The 20,073-nt window shown below is 60.3% G+C and overlaps 3 protein-coding genes across 8 annotated transcripts; 2 read left to right on the forward strand and 1 right to left on the reverse strand.

The window, feature by feature from the left end:
• The first annotated feature begins 501 nt into the window (after positions 1-501).
• On the forward strand, positions 502-5,918 carry SRPK3 (SRSF protein kinase 3). Of its 3 annotated transcripts, XM_032475888.1 has the most exons (15): positions 1,091-1,365; positions 1,437-1,567; positions 1,710-1,818; positions 1,952-2,039; positions 2,339-2,426; positions 2,949-3,055; positions 3,135-3,300; positions 3,385-3,410; positions 3,913-4,042; positions 4,127-4,366; positions 4,457-4,557; positions 4,925-5,032; positions 5,101-5,170; positions 5,251-5,343; positions 5,485-5,918. In XM_032475888.1, the coding sequence occupies exons 1-15, from the start codon at positions 1,241-1,243 to the stop codon at positions 5,667-5,669; spliced, it is 1,767 nt and encodes a 588-aa protein (XP_032331779.1). In that variant the 5' UTR covers positions 1,091-1,240; the 3' UTR covers positions 5,670-5,918. The 3 variants fall into 3 exon arrangements, with proteins under 3 accessions (XP_032331780.1, XP_032331778.1, XP_032331779.1); XM_032475889.1 differs by lacking the exon at positions 1,091-1,365 and adding an exon at positions 502-570 and having other exon boundaries at positions 5,101-5,343; positions 5,485-5,867; XM_032475887.1 differs by having other exon boundaries at positions 599-1,365; positions 5,101-5,343; positions 5,485-5,868.
• A 40-nt stretch (positions 5,919-5,958) lies between these two features.
• IDH3G (isocitrate dehydrogenase (NAD(+)) 3 non-catalytic subunit gamma) lies at positions 5,959-14,147 on the reverse strand. Its single transcript, XM_032475890.1, has 13 exons — positions 13,994-14,147; positions 10,786-10,824; positions 10,388-10,399; positions 10,033-10,130; positions 9,585-9,697; positions 8,185-8,245; positions 7,962-8,094; positions 7,724-7,857; positions 7,287-7,389; positions 7,048-7,194; positions 6,606-6,700; positions 6,464-6,524; positions 5,959-6,159 (listed from the first exon to the last, which is right to left on the reverse strand). Exons 1-13 carry the CDS (start codon positions 14,072-14,074, stop codon positions 6,058-6,060), a joined length of 1,179 nt encoding a protein of 392 aa, XP_032331781.1. The 5' UTR covers positions 14,075-14,147; the 3' UTR covers positions 5,959-6,057.
• A 130-nt stretch (positions 14,148-14,277) lies between these two features.
• On the forward strand, positions 14,278-18,420 carry SSR4 (signal sequence receptor subunit 4). Of its 4 annotated transcripts, none has more exons than XM_032475891.1 (6): positions 14,311-14,498; positions 16,390-16,508; positions 17,363-17,437; positions 17,570-17,659; positions 17,973-18,133; positions 18,238-18,420. In XM_032475891.1, the coding sequence occupies exons 1-6, from the start codon at positions 14,432-14,434 to the stop codon at positions 18,296-18,298; spliced, it is 573 nt and encodes a 190-aa protein (XP_032331782.1). In that variant the 5' UTR covers positions 14,311-14,431; the 3' UTR covers positions 18,299-18,420. The 4 variants fall into 4 exon arrangements, with proteins under 4 accessions (XP_032331784.1, XP_032331782.1, XP_032331785.1 ...); XM_032475894.1 differs by having other exon boundaries at positions 14,318-14,498; positions 18,022-18,038; XM_032475892.1 differs by having other exon boundaries at positions 14,339-14,498; positions 17,973-18,038.
• Positions 18,421-20,073: the final 1,653 nt, after the last annotated feature.

The following is a 20,073-nucleotide window of genomic DNA, read 5'->3' on the forward strand; positions in this document are numbered from 1 at the left end:
CAGGCACGTCCAGGAAAGCTGCCTGGCCCTCCTGCCCCCATCTGTGTCCAACCCACCCTCCCGGTTCTTTCCTTGGCACAGGGGCGTAGGATCAAGCGTACCCCATCTCGGGGTAACCACAGTCACTGCTAAGCTCCCTCTGCTTCATTCTAACTCCCTGGTGGTCCCCAGCTGGCCTCCCGGCTCCACTCTTATCCCTTCCATTCCCTTCTGGGAGCCCAAGTGCCCATCAGTCTCTGCCAGAACCCCACACTGGTGTGCAGGCTCCAGGGTCTCCCTTCTTCTTCCCACCCACAGTCACTCTTAAGCCAAGGCCAGCCTCGGAGGTCTCCAGCCCACCCCCTTTCTGGGGACCCGATGCTTCTCCCCAGTCCCTTGGATGCAGCCCCAAGGTCACAGGCTCTGGAGGGCTCTGCCTGTCCTGGACGTCCCTCTGTCACCAGCCCCCTAGAGCTATGGGCTTGTTTCCTTCCCACTTAAGGAGGACCCCTGAGGGCAGGGCCAGCGTGGACAGCTTCCTCCGCCTCCCAGGCAGACACGCAGCACACGTCGGTGGAGACAGTGAGCCAGGCAGGGATAATGGGCCAGGGTAGAGCCAGGGCTGGGCCCAGGGAGCCGGGAGGGTCCTGGTGCTAGGGTACTGGGTGGGGGGCTTGCAGGCTCATGCCCAGGCCCGACACCTCTGCTGGGAAGAACGAGCTGCCTTCAGCTCATGCCATTACCTTTGCCGGGCTGGGACCCCCAGAGACACCACACTGAGGGATAGAAGGACACCAGGCTCCCGCCTGACTTAGGGTTCAAGGAGCCCCTGGAAAGCGGGAACTGGCTGAGAGTGGGCAGGGAATGAGGTACCCATGGGAATGGGGGGTCGCCTCTGAGAGGGCTCCCCAGAAGCCAGAGAACTTCCCAAAGTGTTGCTGGTGGCCTAGGTCGCACAAGAGGGGTTGGGGGCTCGGCCTGAGGACTGGACTGCCGTGTCCATGGACCAGATCGTCATGTGGGATTCCCCTCGGTCCTGGGGTGCAGGGAAGCTGTGTGGAGGCTGGGTCAGGCGGCGTCCCCACAGTGGCGCCCTCCGCCAGCCCTGGGGGGGGGGCGGGGGGGCTCGTCCTGGGGGCCGGACTCTCCGGGGCTGCTGTCGCTGCACCGCCCCCTCCCCGCTGCATACCTTGCCCACAGCTGAGCAGCTGGGAGGCTATTTATAAAGGCGGGTGAGATCAGCGGCCGGCAGAGGCTATAAATGCGTGGGCCGCGGCCGGGCCCCACAGGAGCAGCCGCCCGGGGCGCCGGAGCTGCGGGCCGCGCAGCGGGGATGAGCGCCAGCAGGGGCGGTGGCGGCGGGGACAGCGGCAGCAGCAGCAGCAGGTAGGGCTTGGCCCAGAGGCCCGGGGCCCCTGGCACCTCGCACGCTCACCGCCCGCCTACCCCACCCACAGCTCACAGGCCTCCTGCGGGCCCGAGTCCTCAGGCTCCGAACTTGCCCCCACCACGCCAGCACCACGGATGCTGCAGGGGCTGCTGGGCTCCGATGATGAGGAGCAGGAGGACCCCAAGGACTACTGCAAGGGTGAGGCCTGGCCTTGGTGCAGCCCAGGAGGAGGAGGGTGCCAGAGCCAGCCCACGTGGGCCGGGGCACAGCAGGCCTGGGCTGTCCCGGGGCACGGGGGAAGGCGACGTCCCCGTTGTGCTCCAGCAGCTCCCTTCCCCAGGCGGCTACTATCCTGTGAAGATCGGCGACCTGTTCAATGGGCGGTACCACGTGGTGCGCAAGCTGGGCTGGGGACACTTCTCCACCGTCTGGCTCTGCTGGGACATCCAGTGAGCGCCCCCTCTGCCCCCTGGGGCCCAATGCCAGCTGGGCTCCTGCCTCTGGACGCAGTTGGGGCCACCACAATGGCCCCATGGGTCTCGCCTGCAGCGCCAGCCACTGACGCGGGTCTCGGTGTTGCAGGCGCAAGCGCTTCGTGGCCCTGAAGGTGGTGAAGAGCGCAGGGCATTACACGGAGACAGCTGTGGATGAGATCAAGCTCCTGAAATGTGTGAGGCGCCTCCCCTGCCGGCTCCCAGCTCCCCAGGAGCTGCCCAGGGCCTGGCAATGTGGGTGCAAGGCCTGCCGGGGCTCCGCAGGGCGGGGCAGGGCTCCCAGAGGGGCAGGCTCCAGCTGGCTCTGCCTGTGTGGGAGGACCTGGAGGAGCGGGCGAGGGAGGGGCAGGCAGCCTCTTACAGGGCCCAGCAGGAGCAGGAGAGGGGACCAGAGGTGCGGGGGGACCGCTGGGGGGGGGAGGAGCTGGTGGGGGGCAGGATGGAACCATCTGTGGCCCCTTGGCTTTTGCCCTAGGTCCGAGACAGTGACCCCAGTGACCCCAAAAGAGAAACCATTGTCCAGCTCATCGACGACTTCAGGATCTCAGGGGTTAATGGAGTCCGTATCCTTTGCAGACTGATTAAAGCGGTGCAACAGTGGCAGCCACCCGCCTGCAGCCCTGGAGTTTGCTATCTGCAGGATGGGGATGGGGCTCGTCCCTGTCAGTGGCACTACTCCGTGAACTACCCCCACCAGTTTGAGGATTTGTGTTAAGTGTAGGGGACAGTGGATATCCATGGGTGTGGCTGGGGTACCCCCAAGTAGCAGGGCTGCCTTTGTGGCAGTGCCTTCCGTTTGGGGGGCTGTCCACAGGCTCTTTGGCAGCCCTGGACTGGGGCTGCTCTGAGGGCTGTGTCTACTCCTCCAGTGCCCTCTCCCAAAGATGACCACAGAGCGTACCCTCCCAACTGGCACAGCTGAAGGTGACGGGACACTCTAATGACACAGGGATAGTGGTTATCACCAGGACTGTCCAGTCCCAGCTCTGCACTCGAGCCTCATTGCACCCCCACCCCAGCTGAGGGTGGGCAGGGCCTGTGCTCCAGCTGTGTGCCGCCTGGCTGCCCTTCACTCCTGGCCCCAGATGTATGCATGGTACTGGAGGTCCTGGGCCACCAGCTCCTCAAGTGGATCATTAAGTCCAACTACCAGGGCCTGCCCGTGCCCTGTGTGAAGAGCATTGTGAGGCAGGTGAGTATCACCCATCCTGCATGAAGAGGATGGTGTCGCAGCCAGGGCTGGGCTGGTAGAGCTGAGTGGCTCTCCCCAGGTGCTGCACGGCCTGGATTACCTCCACACCAAATGCAAGATCATCCACACGGACATCAAGCCAGAGAACATCCTGCTGTGTGTGGGTGATGCCTACATCAGGCGCCTGGCCGCTGAGGCCATGGAGTGGCAGCAGTCAGGGGCACCGCCCCCATCCCGCTCCACAGGTACCGAGAGCCCAAGTGGGACCAGGGTGGACCTATGGGCCTGAGCCCCAGCCTGAGTCTCTCCTCCTTTCTCTTGCCCCCTAGTCAGCACTGCTCCCCCAGAGGTCGTGGTAAGTTGGGGCAGCCCTCCCTTCCTAGGCCTCATCTTTCCATCTCCTCGAAGCTCACTTCCTCAGCCTCTCTGGTTCCACCCCTCCCTACATTCCCACAGTGGCAACTGCAAAAAGGCTGGGTGGCCCAGATGTGGGGGATACACAGGGTGGGTCACATGCCCCAAACTGCCCTGGGGAGCTGCTGGACTCGCCACTGCCTCAGTGGAAGGACACAGTCTCGAAGGCCAGGAGGGGCCAGAGCTGCCCCCAGGGGAGGCAGGCAACCAGAAATGGGCAGGCCCGTTGGTTCCTCCCCAACCTTGAGCTCTGGGGACAGGAGGCAGGGGAGGGTGAGTGTCAGGACGTAGGCTGGAGTGGGGTGGTGCCACGTTCTGGTGTCCCTGGAGCCATGGGGCCCGTAGGCCTCGTCCCCTGTAGGGGCGTGTGGGCCACGGGCAGAGGCTCAGCTGGTCAGGGAACCCGTGACGGGAACCCCGAGTGACCAGGGCTCTAATGGCAGACCGGTAAGCTGTCAAAAAACAAGAGGAAGAAGATGAGGCGCAAACGGAAACAGCAGAAGCGGCTGCTGGAGGAGCGGCTACGGGACCTGCAGAGGCTGGAGGCCATGGAGGCGGCGGCCCAGGCAGAGGGTGAGGGGCCAGAGCGGGTGCGGGGATCCCCGGCGAGCGTGTTGCAGGGCATTGCTCACACACCCCCTCCACCCGTATCCCCAGACTGTGGCTCGAGACTGGAGGGGGGCAGCGGCTCCACCTCTTCTTCTGGCTGCCACCCCGGGGGTGCCCAGGCCGGCCCCTCCCCGGCCTCCTCCTCCCCTGCCCCAGGGGGCAACCGCAGCCTCAGCCCCGGCTCCCAGACCTCAGGCTTCTCGGGCTCCCTCTTCTCTCCCGCCTCGTGCTCCATCCTCTCAGGCTCCTCCAACCAGCGGGAGACTGGGGGAATCCTGTCACCCAGCAGTAAGTTGGGCGGGGCCAGGGGGTGGCAGGTGGACAGGGCTGGGAGGGGCCGGGCCAGCTCAGAATCTCTCCCTTCTCTTGCTTCCCCAGCACCATTTGGTGCCTCGAACCTCCTGGTGAACCCCCTAGAGCCCCAAAATGCAGACAAGATCAAGATCAAGATCGCAGATCTGGGCAACGCCTGCTGGGTGGTATGAGCGGGCGCCCTGCTACGAAAGAGTCACAGGCCTGTTCCCGGGGCTCACCGAGCAATTGCCCGGCCAGACTTGTGTCTGCCTCATGCCGTGGTCCCAGGACTGAGCCCAAACTAGCACTGGTCACACCCGGTCAGCAAAACTGGGCCCACAGCAGGGGGTGGGGGGCCCCTTGGAAGGGGCCACCCTCAGCTTCGGGTCTCCTGGCCAGGCCCTGGCAGGACATCTGGGGACCCTGAGGCTCAGAGCAAGCCCCAGTGAGCTCCTTGGGTGCACAGCCCAGAGGAGTTGGGAGACGAGTGGGGGCATCGAGGGCAGGCCAGCATGGCCCCAGCTCCTCCCCCAGGGCTCCCCTTGCTTCCAGCACAAGCACTTCACCGAGGACATCCAGACGCGGCAGTACCGGGCCGTGGAGGTGCTGATCGGCGCCGAGTATGGGCCCCCAGCCGACATCTGGAGCACAGCATGCATGGTAGGCCTCGGCCACCCCTGCCCAGGGCTGGCCCACCAGCCAGCAATCTCACCTTCTCCCTCTTCCAGGCCTTTGAGCTGGCCACCGGTGACTACCTGTTTGAGCCGCACTCTGGAGAAGACTACAGTCGTGATGAGGGTAGGGGGAGGCAAGCCCTGGGCTCAGCCTTGGGGCCTCCCGGCTGCCAAGCTACCTCCCAGCCACCTCTCTGTCCACAGACCATATCGCCCACATCGTGGAGCTTCTGGGAGACATCCCCCCAGCCTTTGCCCTCTCAGGCCGTTACTCCCGAGAGTTCTTCAACCGGAGAGGTGGGGCCAGGCAGGCTCGGGCCACGTGGATGTAGGGGGTAGGGTGGGGACCCGGGCTCTGAAACAGTGGGAGAGATGGGTCCCAGACCAGAGGCCCCCCCCTTGGTGGAACCTAACCCGAGGCCCCTGGCCCACCCCTAGGAGAGCTGCGGCACATCCACAACCTCAAGCATTGGGGCCTGTATGAAGTGCTCATGGAGAAGTACGAGTGGCCCCTGGAGCAGGCCACGCAGTTCAGCGCATTCCTGCTGCCCATGATGGAGTACATCCCGGAAAAGCGGGCCAGCGCGGCTGACTGCCTCCAGCACCCTTGGCTCAATCCCTAGGCCCCACTGGCACCCTGGGCAGCTTGGGGTGGGCCCGGCTGCCCCCACCCCCCACCCCCAGTGCCTTGAGGGAAAGCAGGACAGTTCCTGCCACCCTGCGCGAGCTGCCCTCTCCCACCCTGGTCAGCAGGGCAGACAGATGCCGGGGCCAGGCCCACATTTCAAAATCTGTCCTGCCCTCAATCCTTACAGAGGGCATTCTGAATAAGAAGTGTGCTGTTTCTTTTCTTAATAAAGTGTGACCTGAAACACCAGCGTCCTGGAGTGACAGAAACATATGGCCAAGAACTGGGGCAGAAGCTGGTTTATTCTGGGTCTACCCACTCACTAGGGTGCTGGGGGAGCAAAGGGGATCTAGAGAGGGGGCGGACACAGTCCCAGGGACAGCCTAGGCCTCCACGGCCCGGCCATTGATGATGCGGATGTGACGGATGATGTCCTGGATGGCTTCCGATGTGGTGCCCTGGCCCCCGATGTCCGGGGTGTGCATCTGTGGGAGGTAGGCAAGCTTGGTCACACAGCAGGGTTCCACCAATACCTGAGCCCTGCCTGGCAGGCGGCCCAGGGCTGGCCACTGTCTCCACTGGGTTACAGGGCCTGAAAGCGCCATGAGGACAGCAGTCCCAGCTAAGGCCCTGAAGCCCTCCCTTACTTGGTACCACCCTCCCCTTGGGGGCAGCAGGAAGTGCCAGGTCACCACTTCCAGACCCTCAGATGTCCTATCAGCTCAACCTGAACTAGGGGCGGGGAGGAGGTTGCTGGGGAGGAGGCAGGTGAGGGGAGAAGAGCCTCACATTTTCATTGTCCATGGATGCCAAGACAGCCTTGCGGATGGAGGTGGCGTAGGAGTGTAGCCTAAGGAGGAAAATCAGACTTCAGGCCTCCGGAACGCGAGGCTGGCCAGCGGCAGACAGCCCACATCAAGAAGCTACTTACTTGAGGTGGTCAAGCATCATGCAACTTGCCAGCAGCGTTGCCGTGGGGTTGGCGATGTTCTTATTGGCGATACTCTTGCCCGTGTTCCTTGTAGCCTGGAAGAGGCAAGATGGGAGAGGGGGGTGGCGAATATAAGAATGTTGAGTGCAGACTACATTCATGCAGAAAGCCCAGAACAGGCAAATCCACAGAGACAGAGGGTGGGTGAGTTCCGTGCCGGGGGCAGGGGAGGAGGTCAGCAGGAGACTGACGGCTAACGAGGACAAGATTTCTCTTTGGAGAGATGAAAATGTTTGAGAATTAGTTGTGATGGCTGCACAACTCTGTATTATTCTAAAAACCACTAAATCATCCACTTTCAGCGGATGACACTGGATGCTACGTGAGCTACAGTTTACAATTCAAAGAGGCCAGCGGCCCTGGCACTGCTAGCAGCACTCACCGTCTCGAACACAGCATACACGTGGCCATAGTTGGCCCCGGCCACGAGGCCAGGGCCTCCGACCAGCCCTGCACAGACGTTGTTGACGATGTTGCCGTAGAGATTGGGCATCACCATGACATCAAACTGCTGGGGCCGAGACACCAGCTGTGGGGCAAGAAGGGGCCAGACAGGAGCTTGAGCACAAGAAGCCCCAGGAGCCCGGGGCAGGGGGCCGCGCAGCGTGGCAGGCTAACTACCTGCATGGTGGTGTTGTCCACAATCATATTCTCAAAGGTGATCTGGGGGTAGCCAGCTGCCACCTCCTTGCAGCACTGGAGGAAGAGCCCATCGCCCAGCTTCCTAGTGGGGGACCCAGGACACCACTTTGGCCACTGCAACCATCAGCCGGAGGGTTGGGGTGTGCAGACAGCCACAGGAGGCTAGGTTCTAATCTATAACCAGTCCCATCTGCAGAATGGGCACAATCCCACCCCACCTCCGCAAAGTGTGCATGGCAGTGAGGCCACAGCTGGGGCGTGGGCAATAGGCGCACCCCTGAGCCTGGCCCCTTGGTGGGTAGCTGGAGTCCTTCCTGGGCATGAGTCCCTGAAAGCAGGCCCAGGTAGGCTGCTCAATCCAGCTGCCTCAGGGCTGCTTGCAGAATGGGTGGGGTCGGGTGGGGTGGGAGGCATACATGATGTTGGCCTTGTGTACAGCTGTCACTTTCTTTCGCCCAGTTTCCTGGGCCAGTTTGAAGGCGTACTCCGCAATGCGCAGGGACTTGGCCTTGGTGATGATCTTAAGGCTCTCCACCACTCCAGCCACACTCTGAGAAGGGGACAACAGAGAAGAGACCTATACCCTGTCCAAGCCTGCCCTCTAACACAAGCTTCCCTCAGGCACAGCCTTTACATCCCCGCCCCATGACCCACCTCATGCTCCAGGCTGCTGTACTCGCCCTCTGTGTTTTCCCGGACAATGAGGATGTCTATGTCCCTGTGCCGGGTCACCACTCCCGGCAGGCTCTTACAGTGGATGACGTTGGCGTACAGGTCCAGGCTGGTACTGGGGGCACAGAGAGAAACAGCCAGTCAGTGCCAGGACTCTCTGCGGGCACCCCCCACCAGGCCATCACCCCGGGCACTTGGCTCTCACCGAAGGATGTTATTTCGGGATTTGTGGGATGGCGGCAGGTTGTGGTTTGTTTCAATATTGCCTGCAGGACAGAAGCAAGGCAGGCAGGCTGGAAAGAGGGCCCCTGGCTCAGCCGTAGCACCTCAGTCCCCTTTCTGACCCAGGGAACATGTGCCGAAGGCGGCTCCAACAGCAGAGGAAAGCAGCTTCGGGTAGCAGAAATACTCCATAGGACACTCTAATATAACTTCCAGTGTAAGTTCCATGAGGGCAAAGGGGGCTGTGTGCATGCATTTGGTTCACTGATGGGTTCCAAGGATCAAAAAGAGCCCCTGGCACATAGCAGGCACTCAGTCAATACGTAATGAATGAAAGAACAAATGAATGAATGAACAAGGATTGGCAGGCAGCCAGAAGCTCTTGCTAGACCCTGGGCAGGGAATGGCAAGGCCAGGGTGTGGCTGGATAGAAAGTGACCACTCTTGCTTACTAACAGGATGATGGCTAGGCTGGCACCAGCAAGGTGACCTTGGCCAGGGTTAGCGCCAGGCCCTGTATCAAGGCACCACAAGAGCTCAGGGGCAGGTGGAGGTTGCCCGAAAAAGACCACCGTTTGGCCTTGGCTGGAACCAAGAGCAAGAGCAGCAGGGGGCCAGCAGCCGCTGAGAGAAGGTGGTAAGGGTGCCAGGCAGAGGAGGCCTTTCTCAGGGACCCCCGGGCCACCAGCCCCTCCAAGTTACGCCCTGCCTGGGCTGACTTCATCCAGAGCGCCTTGGGCACCCTGTGGGTGGCATGTCAGCCCCTCCACTGGACTGCCAGTGCCGGGGGCTCTACCGGGGTTCATCTTTGCTCACTCACTCCTCACACAGAGCAAGTGATGGGCTAAAGCCTGCTGAACGAGTGATGGAAACAGTTTAAGAACTTGGATCAAACCAAGGAAAACCCAGAGAAGGGTAGAATTCCGGTCTGTAGCATCCACAGCTGTGCCAGCTGGAGCCAAGGCAGCAGGCAGAGGGTGGGAACTACAACTCTGTGACATTTGTATGTGCAAACTCTGGCAGGTCAAACCTGACTTCAGCAAGGGGAGAGAGTATACAGTCAGCGGTAGAGTGCCTGCTTGGATGCACAAGGTCCTGGGTTCAATCCTCAGTACCTCCATTAAAAAAGAATACATACATACATAAACCTAATTACCTCCCCCCTGCCGAAAAGAAACACAAACATCCACACAGACACAACCTGACTTCAGCAGAGAGGGCTGCCCCAGGAGGGAAGAAGGGCAGCCCGTCACCGGACAGGCTCCTGCAGAGCCGAGTGCCCCCGAGATCTCAGAAACACAGCACAACAGGGTCCCAGGGACAAGTGTCAGCTCAGAGGTGAAAGGAATCGCACATGGTGCCCCTCCTGGCCCCCGCGCTCACCCTTCAGGGCCACGCGGTTCCGACGGATGGCCATGATAGCGTTACGGATGTCCTCTTCGTCAGCAGTGGAGCTCACATGCACCTCTTCAAAGTCCACAGGCACACATGCATGCCTGCGGCAGAGCAGGGTCAGGACGGCGGCCCCAGGCCCCCCTCCAGGAAGTCTGCCTGGACCACTGGGCGTAGAGGTCTCTTCCTTGCTGCTGCCCACCTTGACCCAGCTCTGACTGAGAGGGGACTGCACCCACCTGCACCAACTGATGGGGATGCACTTACACCCCTCGACACCGTTAGCAGGCCTGGTTCCACCTTGCCCATGCCCAGGCCAGCCTGGCAGGATCGCAGGCACCAGGACGAAAGGCCTGGGCTTGCAGCCCTCCTGCCATTGGCTTACTGCCCATCTTGGCACAAAGTTCTCCAGGCCCCTCCTGGGTCTGGGGCCCCATACCTGAACACAGACTTGACATGCAGCATGAGCTCTGGCCCGATGCCGTCCCCAGGGATCATGGTCACTGTGTGCCGTCCACCATACTTAGCCGATGGAGGCTAGAGACGGGGAGGATAGGCCTTCAGCTCCCTTCCTCCCACCAGCACTGACCCTAGGGGCTGGCCGATCGTGAGGCGCCAGCTAGGGGTCCCTCACCCCTGCGCCCCGCCCCACCCATCCCAGACAGGGTTGCTCGCAGGGGCTCCTCAGACAGGAGGACAGCAGCAGAAGCAGTCCCCTCCCCCACCTGGACTTGGGTCAACCCCAAAGCAACTAAAAGCCCCAAACCTAAAAGGCAGATGAGAAGAATACTCACAATTGTTTGTTGCTAGAGTGGGGACAGGAAGGAAAAAGACACAGATCAGCCAAAGTCGGAGGAACAAGGGTGTGCCAGGGGAATGGGGTCTTTTCCCTGGGGACGCTGTCTAGCACAGTTCAGGTAAGGAGGGGTGGGCGAGCTCTGGAGACTGCACCTCAAAGGGGAAGACACAGAAGGGCCAGAAGCAGAGAGACATGGCACACACAAGCATGCACACGCACGTATACAACTCTGCACACACACATGCACGTAAACACACACACAAGCACCTGTACAGAAACACACAGACAGGCGCAAACGTGCGTAAACAAAAACATCTGTACGTGCAAGCGTGCACGCACGCACACACACACACACACACACACACACACACACACACCCCAGCAAGTACTTACTGAGAAGCTCCTCCGGGGGGCCTCGTGGGCACCTAGAACCTGGCAAAGAGAACCCAGATGCCCAGGGTTGTCATCCAACCCAGAAAGTCAACCTGGCAAGGGCCTGCTGAGCTCTTGGCGGGGCAGAGGAGCACCCTCACCGCGCCCGGACAGGCCCTGCGCACCGCGCCCTCCACCTCCCCCAGGCGCCACTGGCCAGCAAGCCACACCACACAGCAGGTGCCCGGTCAGCTCCAGAGCCGCCACTTCCCAAAGACCACCTACTGCAGCGCCACGGAGGGCCGTAACAACCCTTTATGCCTCCCTCAGGTCCACGCTCAGTTTTTTTTAAAAAATGCTTGCATCTCCCTTCCCTCCTTTCATTGTTTCTGGTCTTTTTTAGCCAATTATTCCTGCTCAGTGATGTCTGTGGTTTGGAAAAGTTGGCACACTAAACACGGTACAATAGGGAAATCATTATAACCAACCACAGGACAACTATGATGGTCATTTAATCATTTTTTTAATCACGTGTCCTTATTACAAAAGCACCATATGGTCAAAACATGGAGAAAATCCAGAACGTGGAGATCAGAAGGAAGACAGCATCCAGCCCCTGCCCACCCAGAGACGAGCGCCGCTGGGGAACAGCCCTCTAGAGTCCGAAATCGCAAGTCCAACCATTTTTAGAAGTAGAGCAGACACCATCTTTTGTAAAGCCCTGCAAAACCGCTTCGGGGCCTGTGTGGGTGACAAATGTCCTCAACCCTCTACTCGAAACAGCCACGTTTGGTCACATTGGTGCTGTGCCTGACTCTAAAGGCAGAGTCACTGTGGCCATTTTCCAAAGAGCCGTGCCTTCCTGCTATAAGTCTAGAAAGCTCAGGCAGAGGCTGACTATCTCAGCTGGCTCTCCCTGGCTGGTTCACAAGGGACGCGCCTGCACAGAGCTCAGGCAGCACAGGGGCTAGGAAGGGGCTGGTTGACAGGACAAGAGGCCCCAGGGGTTTCTGCTGATTCAGGGGGCCCCTGGATCTGCAGCCAGAGGCACACATGGGGCTTTTCTGTTTTCCTTCTAGCAATTCTCAGTATCTGGACTTACTTTATTTGTATTGAGAGTAGGCTCTCAAACTTGTAGAAGGTGGCTTAGACTGCCCTTCCTCCAGGAAGTCTTCCCTGATGCCCTAAGGCTGCCAAGCTATTGGTCCCCTGGACTCCCAAAACCCTACTCACTCCCTCCCTGCCAACCAGTCTCTCTAGGTTGACACTGCCTTGCTCCCTCTCCAATCCCTAAGCCCCCGAGAGTGGATACCATGTTTGTTTGATTCCCTACTGTCATCCCAAGACCCACGGAATGCCTGGCCCAGAGCCAGGACACAAAAATCATTTCCAGCATGAATGAGCACACTGGAAAACGAAGGAAGATATGGTGTGCTTCGAGGCTAGGGAAACCTGGGTCCAAATCCACCGTTCACTACTCTTGGTGGCAAACAGCTTAACCATGCTGAGCTTCCCACCCTGACCTGAAATGCACAGAATAGAGGTGCCTACTTTACCTGACTGCTGGAAAGATTAAGCGAGAGGGGTATGTGAGCTGTTCAGTCCCTAACAAGGCACAGGGACCGTGCGAAACCACACTCACTCCTTGACCCAACCAGCCCCTCAGACCAGTGTTCAAGGCTCATGTCCAATGAGAGGATGTTGGGCCGACCCCTGCGGCTCCCAGCAGTAATTCCTCCTGGGTTACAGCCCTCTGGAGTCCACCGGCACTGGGCAGGTAACTTGGCCTTGGTATGAGCCAGCACTAGCACCAGGCCTGGCTCTGCATCTGTGCAACTAACCCCAACCAGATCTTGCATCCCATCACTACCACCAGGGCTGAACCTCTCCCTCAGCTGGTCCCAATGCTAGATGTTCCTTCCAGCTTTGGACCCAAAGAGCTCTCAGGATAGCGACTCCCCTGGCCTTGCTGTGGACAGATGCAGGCACCTTCCATTAGGAGGTTCCAAAGGTTCTGTAAAGCTAACCATTAAGAGCCCAGCATGAGGCAGAAGGGAATATATGCATTGGTCTCCTGCTTGTTCACCTAGCAGGAGAGTAGACTGTTGGCCCTCATCCTTAGATAGTGTCACGGAAAGAAAGGAGTCCAGCAGGAGGGTATGTGTTCCAGGCAAAGGGCTGCCATACTACACATCTTAGTGAGGCTTCACTCTTCAACATGTTTCTGTTGGATCAAGTGCTCATGGCGGCTTCCTGTTTCCCCACAAGGTCCCAATTAATGGGACCAAAGATCTGGGCTCTGTCTCTAAAGGTTCCCCTACCCAGGACAACCAGTCTTAGGGCAAGGCACCGACCAGCTAGCAACTGCCCACCATCCCCACCCCAATATGGACACAAGTACACACACAGGGAAGGTCAGAGTTGGCTAACCCCTTTGAGACAGAAACTGTAGCCCAAAGAGAAGGAGACTGCCTTAAGGTCACACAGTGGGTCGGTGGGGGCGCCAGGCCTGGAGGTACCTTTCGTCCCTCAGGGCCAGTCCTGACTTGCTGATGGTTCAGATGGCGTCCAACCCACCCAGGGACTAAATTATCCTCATTTACTGTGTAAAGAGAGAGAAATCAGATCTGAATAACCAAGATCCTAAACGGAGAACGACGGAAGCAAAACCCTCTCGGCCTCCCCAACTCGCCAGCTTCAGGAACCCTAGCTCCTTCCTATTCCAGGCACCTGCTGGGCGGAGGGGGAGGTAAGCATCTGGGGTACCGGCAAAGTCCGACTCTCCACCTCCACTGGAATAGGTGGCAAAGTGATCCACGAAAGGGAAAGCCGAGGTGGAAGGGCGGGGCGGGGGGAGAACGGATTCCCCAGAGGGCAAGAGCAAGGCGGGCCGGGACACGTGACAGCCTCGGGAGGGCTCCCACAAGGACACGGAAGGTGAAACTTGGCCCGCTGCGGCCCACTCTCCTCGCTTGTCAGGAGCTCTTCTGCCACAAGATGCAGACCCCTGGGAACGCCCGACCAGAGTCAGCTTTGGCTAACCTCTTCACTGACAGCGCAGGTGGCCAATCAACCCCGGCCGCAGCACTCTCCCCTCCCCTCTAGGGGCCCGCAACCAATCGGGCCCCAGGACGCTCCGAGAGCGGCGGCCTCCGGCCCGGCCCCGCCGAAATACGAGCACCCGTCGGCGAGCACCCCAGCTTCCCCGGGGCCCGTTCCCCTTTCTCACCTCCCAAGGACGGCAGAGGAGGGCTGGCCTGAGCACGGCCTTCGCAGCGCCACCTGCGGCCGTCGCCACCTTCAGCGCCATGACGAAAAGTGAGAAGCGCTGCACGTCCCGCCGCGCAGACACTGCTCTCGCGAGAGTTCGGCAGCGCACCAAGTACCGGGAGAGGGCGGGGGCCCGGCAGTGCGCACGCACGCGCCCGCGCCGGTTCCCACGCCCTCTTCCGGCGCCGAGAGCGCCGCCGCCGCCGCCATCTTGGGAGGGGGCGGCCAGCTGGGCCCCCGGTCTGGGGAGGGGACACGTCAGTGCCGCCAGTGACGTCACAGGCCCGCCCGGCCCGCCGGCGCCCGATTGGCTGCTGCGGCCGCTTACGCGTCGTGCTTCCTTGTCTGTTCCTCGTGTTCTGGGGAGTCGCTCTCTTTTTCTCTCGGCAAAGAGGCGATGGCGGCGCTGGCATCTCTCGGCGCCCTGGCGCTACTCCTGCTGTCCGGCCTCTCCTGCTGCTCAGGTAGCGGCCTGGCCGGAGCTCGTTTCTGGCAAGCCTCTCTCCCACGACTGGTGGTGCGTGGGCGGGAGGAGGGGTGCGGGCGAAGCGGGGGTGTGGGCCTTCTTTCTCCGAGAGGCAGGTGGTCTCTGGTCGCGGCGGCGAAGGCCACCACGCCCTCCTGCACCACACAGCTTTACCCAGCAGCCAGATCTTTCCCACGTCTGCTCCTGCGAGGAAGAGTCCCAGAGCCTCTCCAGTGCGCCTGGCCCCAGCTGCAGCAGGGAAAGTGACACACGACCCTGCTCCCTCTCTCAAGAGCTCCCGGTCCCAGAGCGGGGTCGGGCAGGAGAAAAGCTCTGCAGCACAGGCCGATCGGGGCGAGAAACTGGGCTGCTGGAGAGGAACCACCTGACCTGGTGCGGTGGGACCAGGCCTCCTCAGGAAGGGAGCTCTGAGTGAAGAGAGGGAGTAGGGACGGTCCAGGCAGAGGGGCCCAGAGTGTGGGCTAGTTAGAAAGGAACTGAAGAGGGAAAGATTAGTGGGCCTAGAGTGCCAGGCCAGACTGTTGATCTTTACCCTGAGGCCTTGCCGTGTTCTTATAGGGCTCTTCAGCAGAGCCGAGGCAGTCAGGTGGACTCACTTTTCTGAGAGACCGTTAACACTTAGTGGCAGGGTTGGGCTCAGACTGGAGTCCACAAGTTTGCTTAGGAGTCCTTGCAGGAGCCAGCGCCAGGTCTGGGGGCTTGGACTGGGTCAGGGGCACTTTCTGCACATTCATTTTACTTGCCCTACTTCAGGCCAGCACCCTTGGTTCCTGCAGTGTTTCACCAGCCTAACTGGCCTCCCTGCCTGCACCCTTCTCACCAGCAACTTAGGAACTCCCAGTGCTGTAGCCAGTGATGTCTGGAAAGGGCAAACCTGACTGTAAAACTTTTCAGTGCTCCACTGTGTCCCTAGAAAAAAAGTCAAGCTTAGCAGAGCCTGGAAGGGTCTGCGAGATGTGACTCCTGAGACCCACCTCCCACCCATGTCCCCAGGCTAATTCCTCCCACTGTCCAGACCCCGAGCCTTCTCTAACTGCCTCAGCCTAGGTCTTGGCCCCACCCGGACACCACGTTCATAGAGCAGGTGGCACCTTGTGACTTAGGTGGTGCCTTTTCCTTCCTTGTAGTGTCTAGCAGCATGGAGCTGGCCCAGGTGACTTCCTTTCTCTCAGGGCAGCCCTGTTCAAAGGGACAAGTTGTGCTTCTGTATCCAGAATCGCTTCCATTTTCTCCTCTCGGGAAATGCTGAGGCTGGTCCTGGCCTTCTGTCAACTGTGTCTTGGGGCAGAGACCCGTTCCTTCATCTCTAGCAGCTCTGTGCTTTGTATCTGTGGGGGATGCCTTCAGTAAACTGTTCAGGGCCATGCGTGACTCTGAATTGAGGTCAGCCCGGCCCCCTGGGCTTCTGGGGTGCTCCAGGCCAGGGCAGGCTGCAGCCCCAAAGCATTGCATGGCTTCCTTGTTTGTAGGTCCAGGCACAGACTGGAGTTGTGCAGTGAATCCATACAGCACTCCCCCTACCGCCCCGCCTGCGCATACACACACACACACACGGGCACACGGGCACACGGGCACAGGGGCACACACACCTGCACTTTCTCACTTGCATTAAGGTTCCACCTGCACAAAGCTTTCTCGTCCCCCCTCCCCTGCCTTCCTTTGAGGCCACCCCACCCTCCTTTGCCATTGTGCTTCTGACTGGTCATTTGAATTTATCTCCCAGATGCCACCCGGCAGGGTCCATAGGGCCCTTTGTATCCTCAGCTGATGAGATCTGGGCAGTGGGGTCCAGGTGGTCCTTTCTGCCCCCACCCAGCCCAGTGCACACAAGCTGGGCCTTACCCAGGCGTCCTGCCTCCTCCCCACAGCAGAGGCATGTGTGGAGCCCCAGATCACCCCTTCCTACTACACCACCTCGGACGCCGTCATTTCTACTGAGACTGTCTTCATCGTGGAAATCTCCCTGACATGCAAGAACAGGGTCCAGGTGAGGCAGTGGGGGTTCAGCCAGGAGGGTGCTGGGGCAGGACGTGGACAGTGAGTCTGGGACCTTGGGGGATCAGACCCAGGGACCCGTGTGGACAGAGGGAGAATAAGGGTTTCGGTTCTCAGATGTAGGAGAGATTGGGGCTCAGCAAGGCCAGATTCTAGAAGATGTTTAAGGAACATTCTGACCTCCCTGCTCTGCTTTGCCTGCATGCAGTAATGTAGGTAGATCCCTTGCTGTGTCTTGAAAGAGCATGTGGTAAGGGAGAGACAGCCAGGGGTCAGCCCCCAGGCCCCTGCATCCCTTTTCTGGTTGCTCTTTGCCAAGGTGTGCGTCCACGTGGGTGTTTCATAATTTTAAGACTGAGCAGCCCTGGCCTCGGCCCCTGACCTTAACCTGTATCCTAAAGGCCCAAAGAAGGAAATTGGGCCTTTATAGGTACAACATTCCTTAGGTGGCTCATTGGGTACCCCCGGCCCCAGTGTCCCCTTCCAGGCTCAGAGAAGAAACGAACACACTTTGATCATCCCTCCCCTGTTCGCAGTTAACAGGCTCACTGTGGGTTATGGAGGCTGGGCCATAGGGGAGATGTGGCCACTACATAGGGAAGACAGAGGCAGAGAGACCATGACAGCATCCGTGGGTGTTGGCTTCCTTGTTTGGCTTTGGGTTGTGGCAGGCCTACCTCCGTGGTTCTTGTATGGTGTCTCCCACCAGACGTACCACAGTCCCCAGCTGTGCCCAGCTGGCCTCCTTACCCACAGGCAATAGGTGCTGCTGTGGGCAGCACAGTGGGGCCTCTGCCGATGGCCAGAGAGGGAAAAAGGTGACTCCCTTTGTGTTCCCTCTGCCAGAGCATGGCTCTTTACGCTGACGTAAGTGGAAAACAGTTTCCTGTTACCCGGGGCCAAGACGTGGGGCGGTATCAGGTAAGGGTTGCTGTGGTCGTCATTTTGAGGGAAGGCTACCCACTCACAGCAGGGGCGGGCTGCTTGGACTCAATCTGCGGGTGGTGGCGCTGTGTCTAGTGTGCCTACCCTTTTCCAACGCACCCAACCCAGGTGTCCTGGAGTCTAGACCACAAGAGTGCACACGCTGGCACCTACGAGGTGAGATTCTTCGACGAGGAGTCCTACAGCCTGCTGAGGAAGGTGAGGATCCGCAGAAGCAGCACCCCGGCCTGCAGAGGGGAGGGCGAGCCCACTTCCGCAGCTGTCTCCACCCTGCAGTCCCCTCTTCCTGGAGCGCTGGGCCCCTGGGGACCTTGCTGATGTGGAGGGGGATGGCGGGGGGGTGCCTTCTCGTCTGCCTGCCCCCACCCCCCGTCCCTGTGCCGTCCGTGTTTCTCTCGCCCATTTCTCTTTTCCACAACTCTGGCCAGAGTTCCTGCCTCTCCTACCCTGCCTGCCCACCTCAGCCCACCCCACCCAGCATTGCCCCCTGACCCCAGCACCTCCCTCGCAGGCTCAGAGAAATAATGAGGACATTTCCGTCATCCCACCTCTGTTCACAGTCAGCGTGGACCATCGGGTGAGTGGGCTGAAGAGGCTGACCCCAGCACGGGAAAGCACAGACCACCCAGCACACCTCGCCTTCTCGGGGAGCTGGGGGCTGGGCCATCGTTGGTCAGTGTGTCTTTGTGCCCCGTAAGGAGGGTGACCAGGGTTGGCTGGCCCCCTCACCCGTCCCTCTCCTGAGGACTGACTTTTTGGGGTCTCTTTTCTTGCAGGGCACCTGGAACGGGCCCTGGGTCTCCACTGAGGTACTGGCTGCCGCCATCGGCCTTGTGATCTACTACCTGGCCTTCAGCGCCAAGAGCCACATCCAGGCCTGAGGACGGTGCCCCGGCCCCCCTTGCTTTTTTCAATAAACAGTTCTCGGCTGTCACTGGCACCGGGGACACGGGCTCCTCGCTTGTGCTGCCGTGAGTTCCACACGTGGACAGAGCTGGGCACCTAGCATCCCTCCTTCCACCTTGATGGCACAGGCACTGCGTGAGGATGGGGCTCCCTTCCCTCCATGTGTGCATTTGCTTCCCTCTCCTTTAGCTCTCCCTTCTCAACCCCCAGTGAAGCCTTCTGGGCCCAATACCCATTGCTCACCTTCTCTCAGGGTGGCCTGTGTGGATTGGGGTGGGCCATGGGGCTGTCCCCCTCCCCCACCGTCTTCTGGCATACAGTGGCCTTGTTCTCCTGCCTTCACTCAGCCCACCTGAGCTGGCTTAGGGAGGGGCCCTCTGACCACTTGCCACTGGGGGGGGGCAGCTGCTCAGGGCAAGCCGGAAAGGAGCATCCCTGCCATCCAGACGTCAGCAGGACAATGAGACGCAGCCCCACCTGCTTTTCAGACTGGCTCCCGTGTTCAGAGTCCTGGGCACAAGCCACGCACTCAAGTACCTTCTGTGCTTTTCTTGGGAAGTGCTGTGGGCGCCGCTCTGTTGTGGATGTGGACAAGCCAACACACCCAGTAGCTGTCTGGGGCGTGGTCATTCTAAGCCCTACACTCTGGCCGGTTGCCCACCCCCAGCATGCTCTCGCTTCTCGGCATCAGGTGGGGCGCAGAAAAGGGCACTAAAACGAGGACCCAGACCCCCAAGCCAGTTGCCAGCCCTTTCCTGTTGGCCTCATACCTTCTCTCCTGGTGATGCGTCTTCCCCCAGCACCTGATGTCCTTAGGACCCCAGGTGGGCATCCCCTCGTATGCTCCATGTCACCCTGCAGCCCTCCCACCAGCCCAGTTTCCATGAGACCACCACTCGCTAGACGGGTGGTAAGGGCCCTGGGATCCAAAGGGGCTGAGTGCAAATCCTAGGGGAGCCTTTCCCAGCTGTGTGGGCCCTGTAGGTTTGCTCAGCTGTGACGTGGTGGCTGCTTTCTCCTGGGTGTGGGTGTCAGTGAGGGCTCTTTGGGGCCAGCTGGCAGAGCCCCCGGCACCCTGGTGCTGGATCTCCTTCAGCTGTTACTAACGAGAAACAGCTGTGTGAGCACGGGAAGCTTCCAGGGAGGCTGCACAAGAAAACCTGCCAGGGCAGGTGGGGTTGGGTGTGTAGAGGGGAGGGTGGCTGGTGACCCATAACTGCCCGGGGGCCCCCTCCAGACTATGGGAGGCTAGTTGCTCTCCCGCCCTCAGTGCAAGTGAAGTGGGTCCGAATGGAGTGGCCAGCAGGACGGGTGAGGCTCTGGGAAAGCAGGGGCATGACAGGAGGCTTCTGCCAGCTGATGGGGTTTCTGGGTCCAGAGCAAGCAGCTGTGGGCTCAGGAGCACCTGCTGGCCAAGATTGCTGCTCCTCATCGCTAAGGAGGGAAGCGGGGTGATGCAGGTGGCTCTTGGATCCTGGTGCCACCACCCTATCTGATGGTGATGGGACCTGAGCGTCAAGGCTCCAGGGCATCACTGGTCAAGGGCTTCCAGACCTCCTGCTTGTCATGCCCCCCCCACCCCAGCACTGAGCCCAGGGACTCCAGGTTCTGGGCCTGTCCTGGCCCCCATCACCAGAGCCCTGGGCCTCCAGCACTCCACCAAGCAAGCTCCCAGCAGCCGGGGAGGGATGCCCAGGGAACATTCA

This window comes from Camelus ferus, chromosome X (assembly GCF_009834535.1).
Source record: "Camelus ferus isolate YT-003-E chromosome X, BCGSAC_Cfer_1.0, whole genome shotgun sequence".
Taxonomy (NCBI): Eukaryota; Metazoa; Chordata; class Mammalia; order Artiodactyla; family Camelidae; genus Camelus; species Camelus ferus.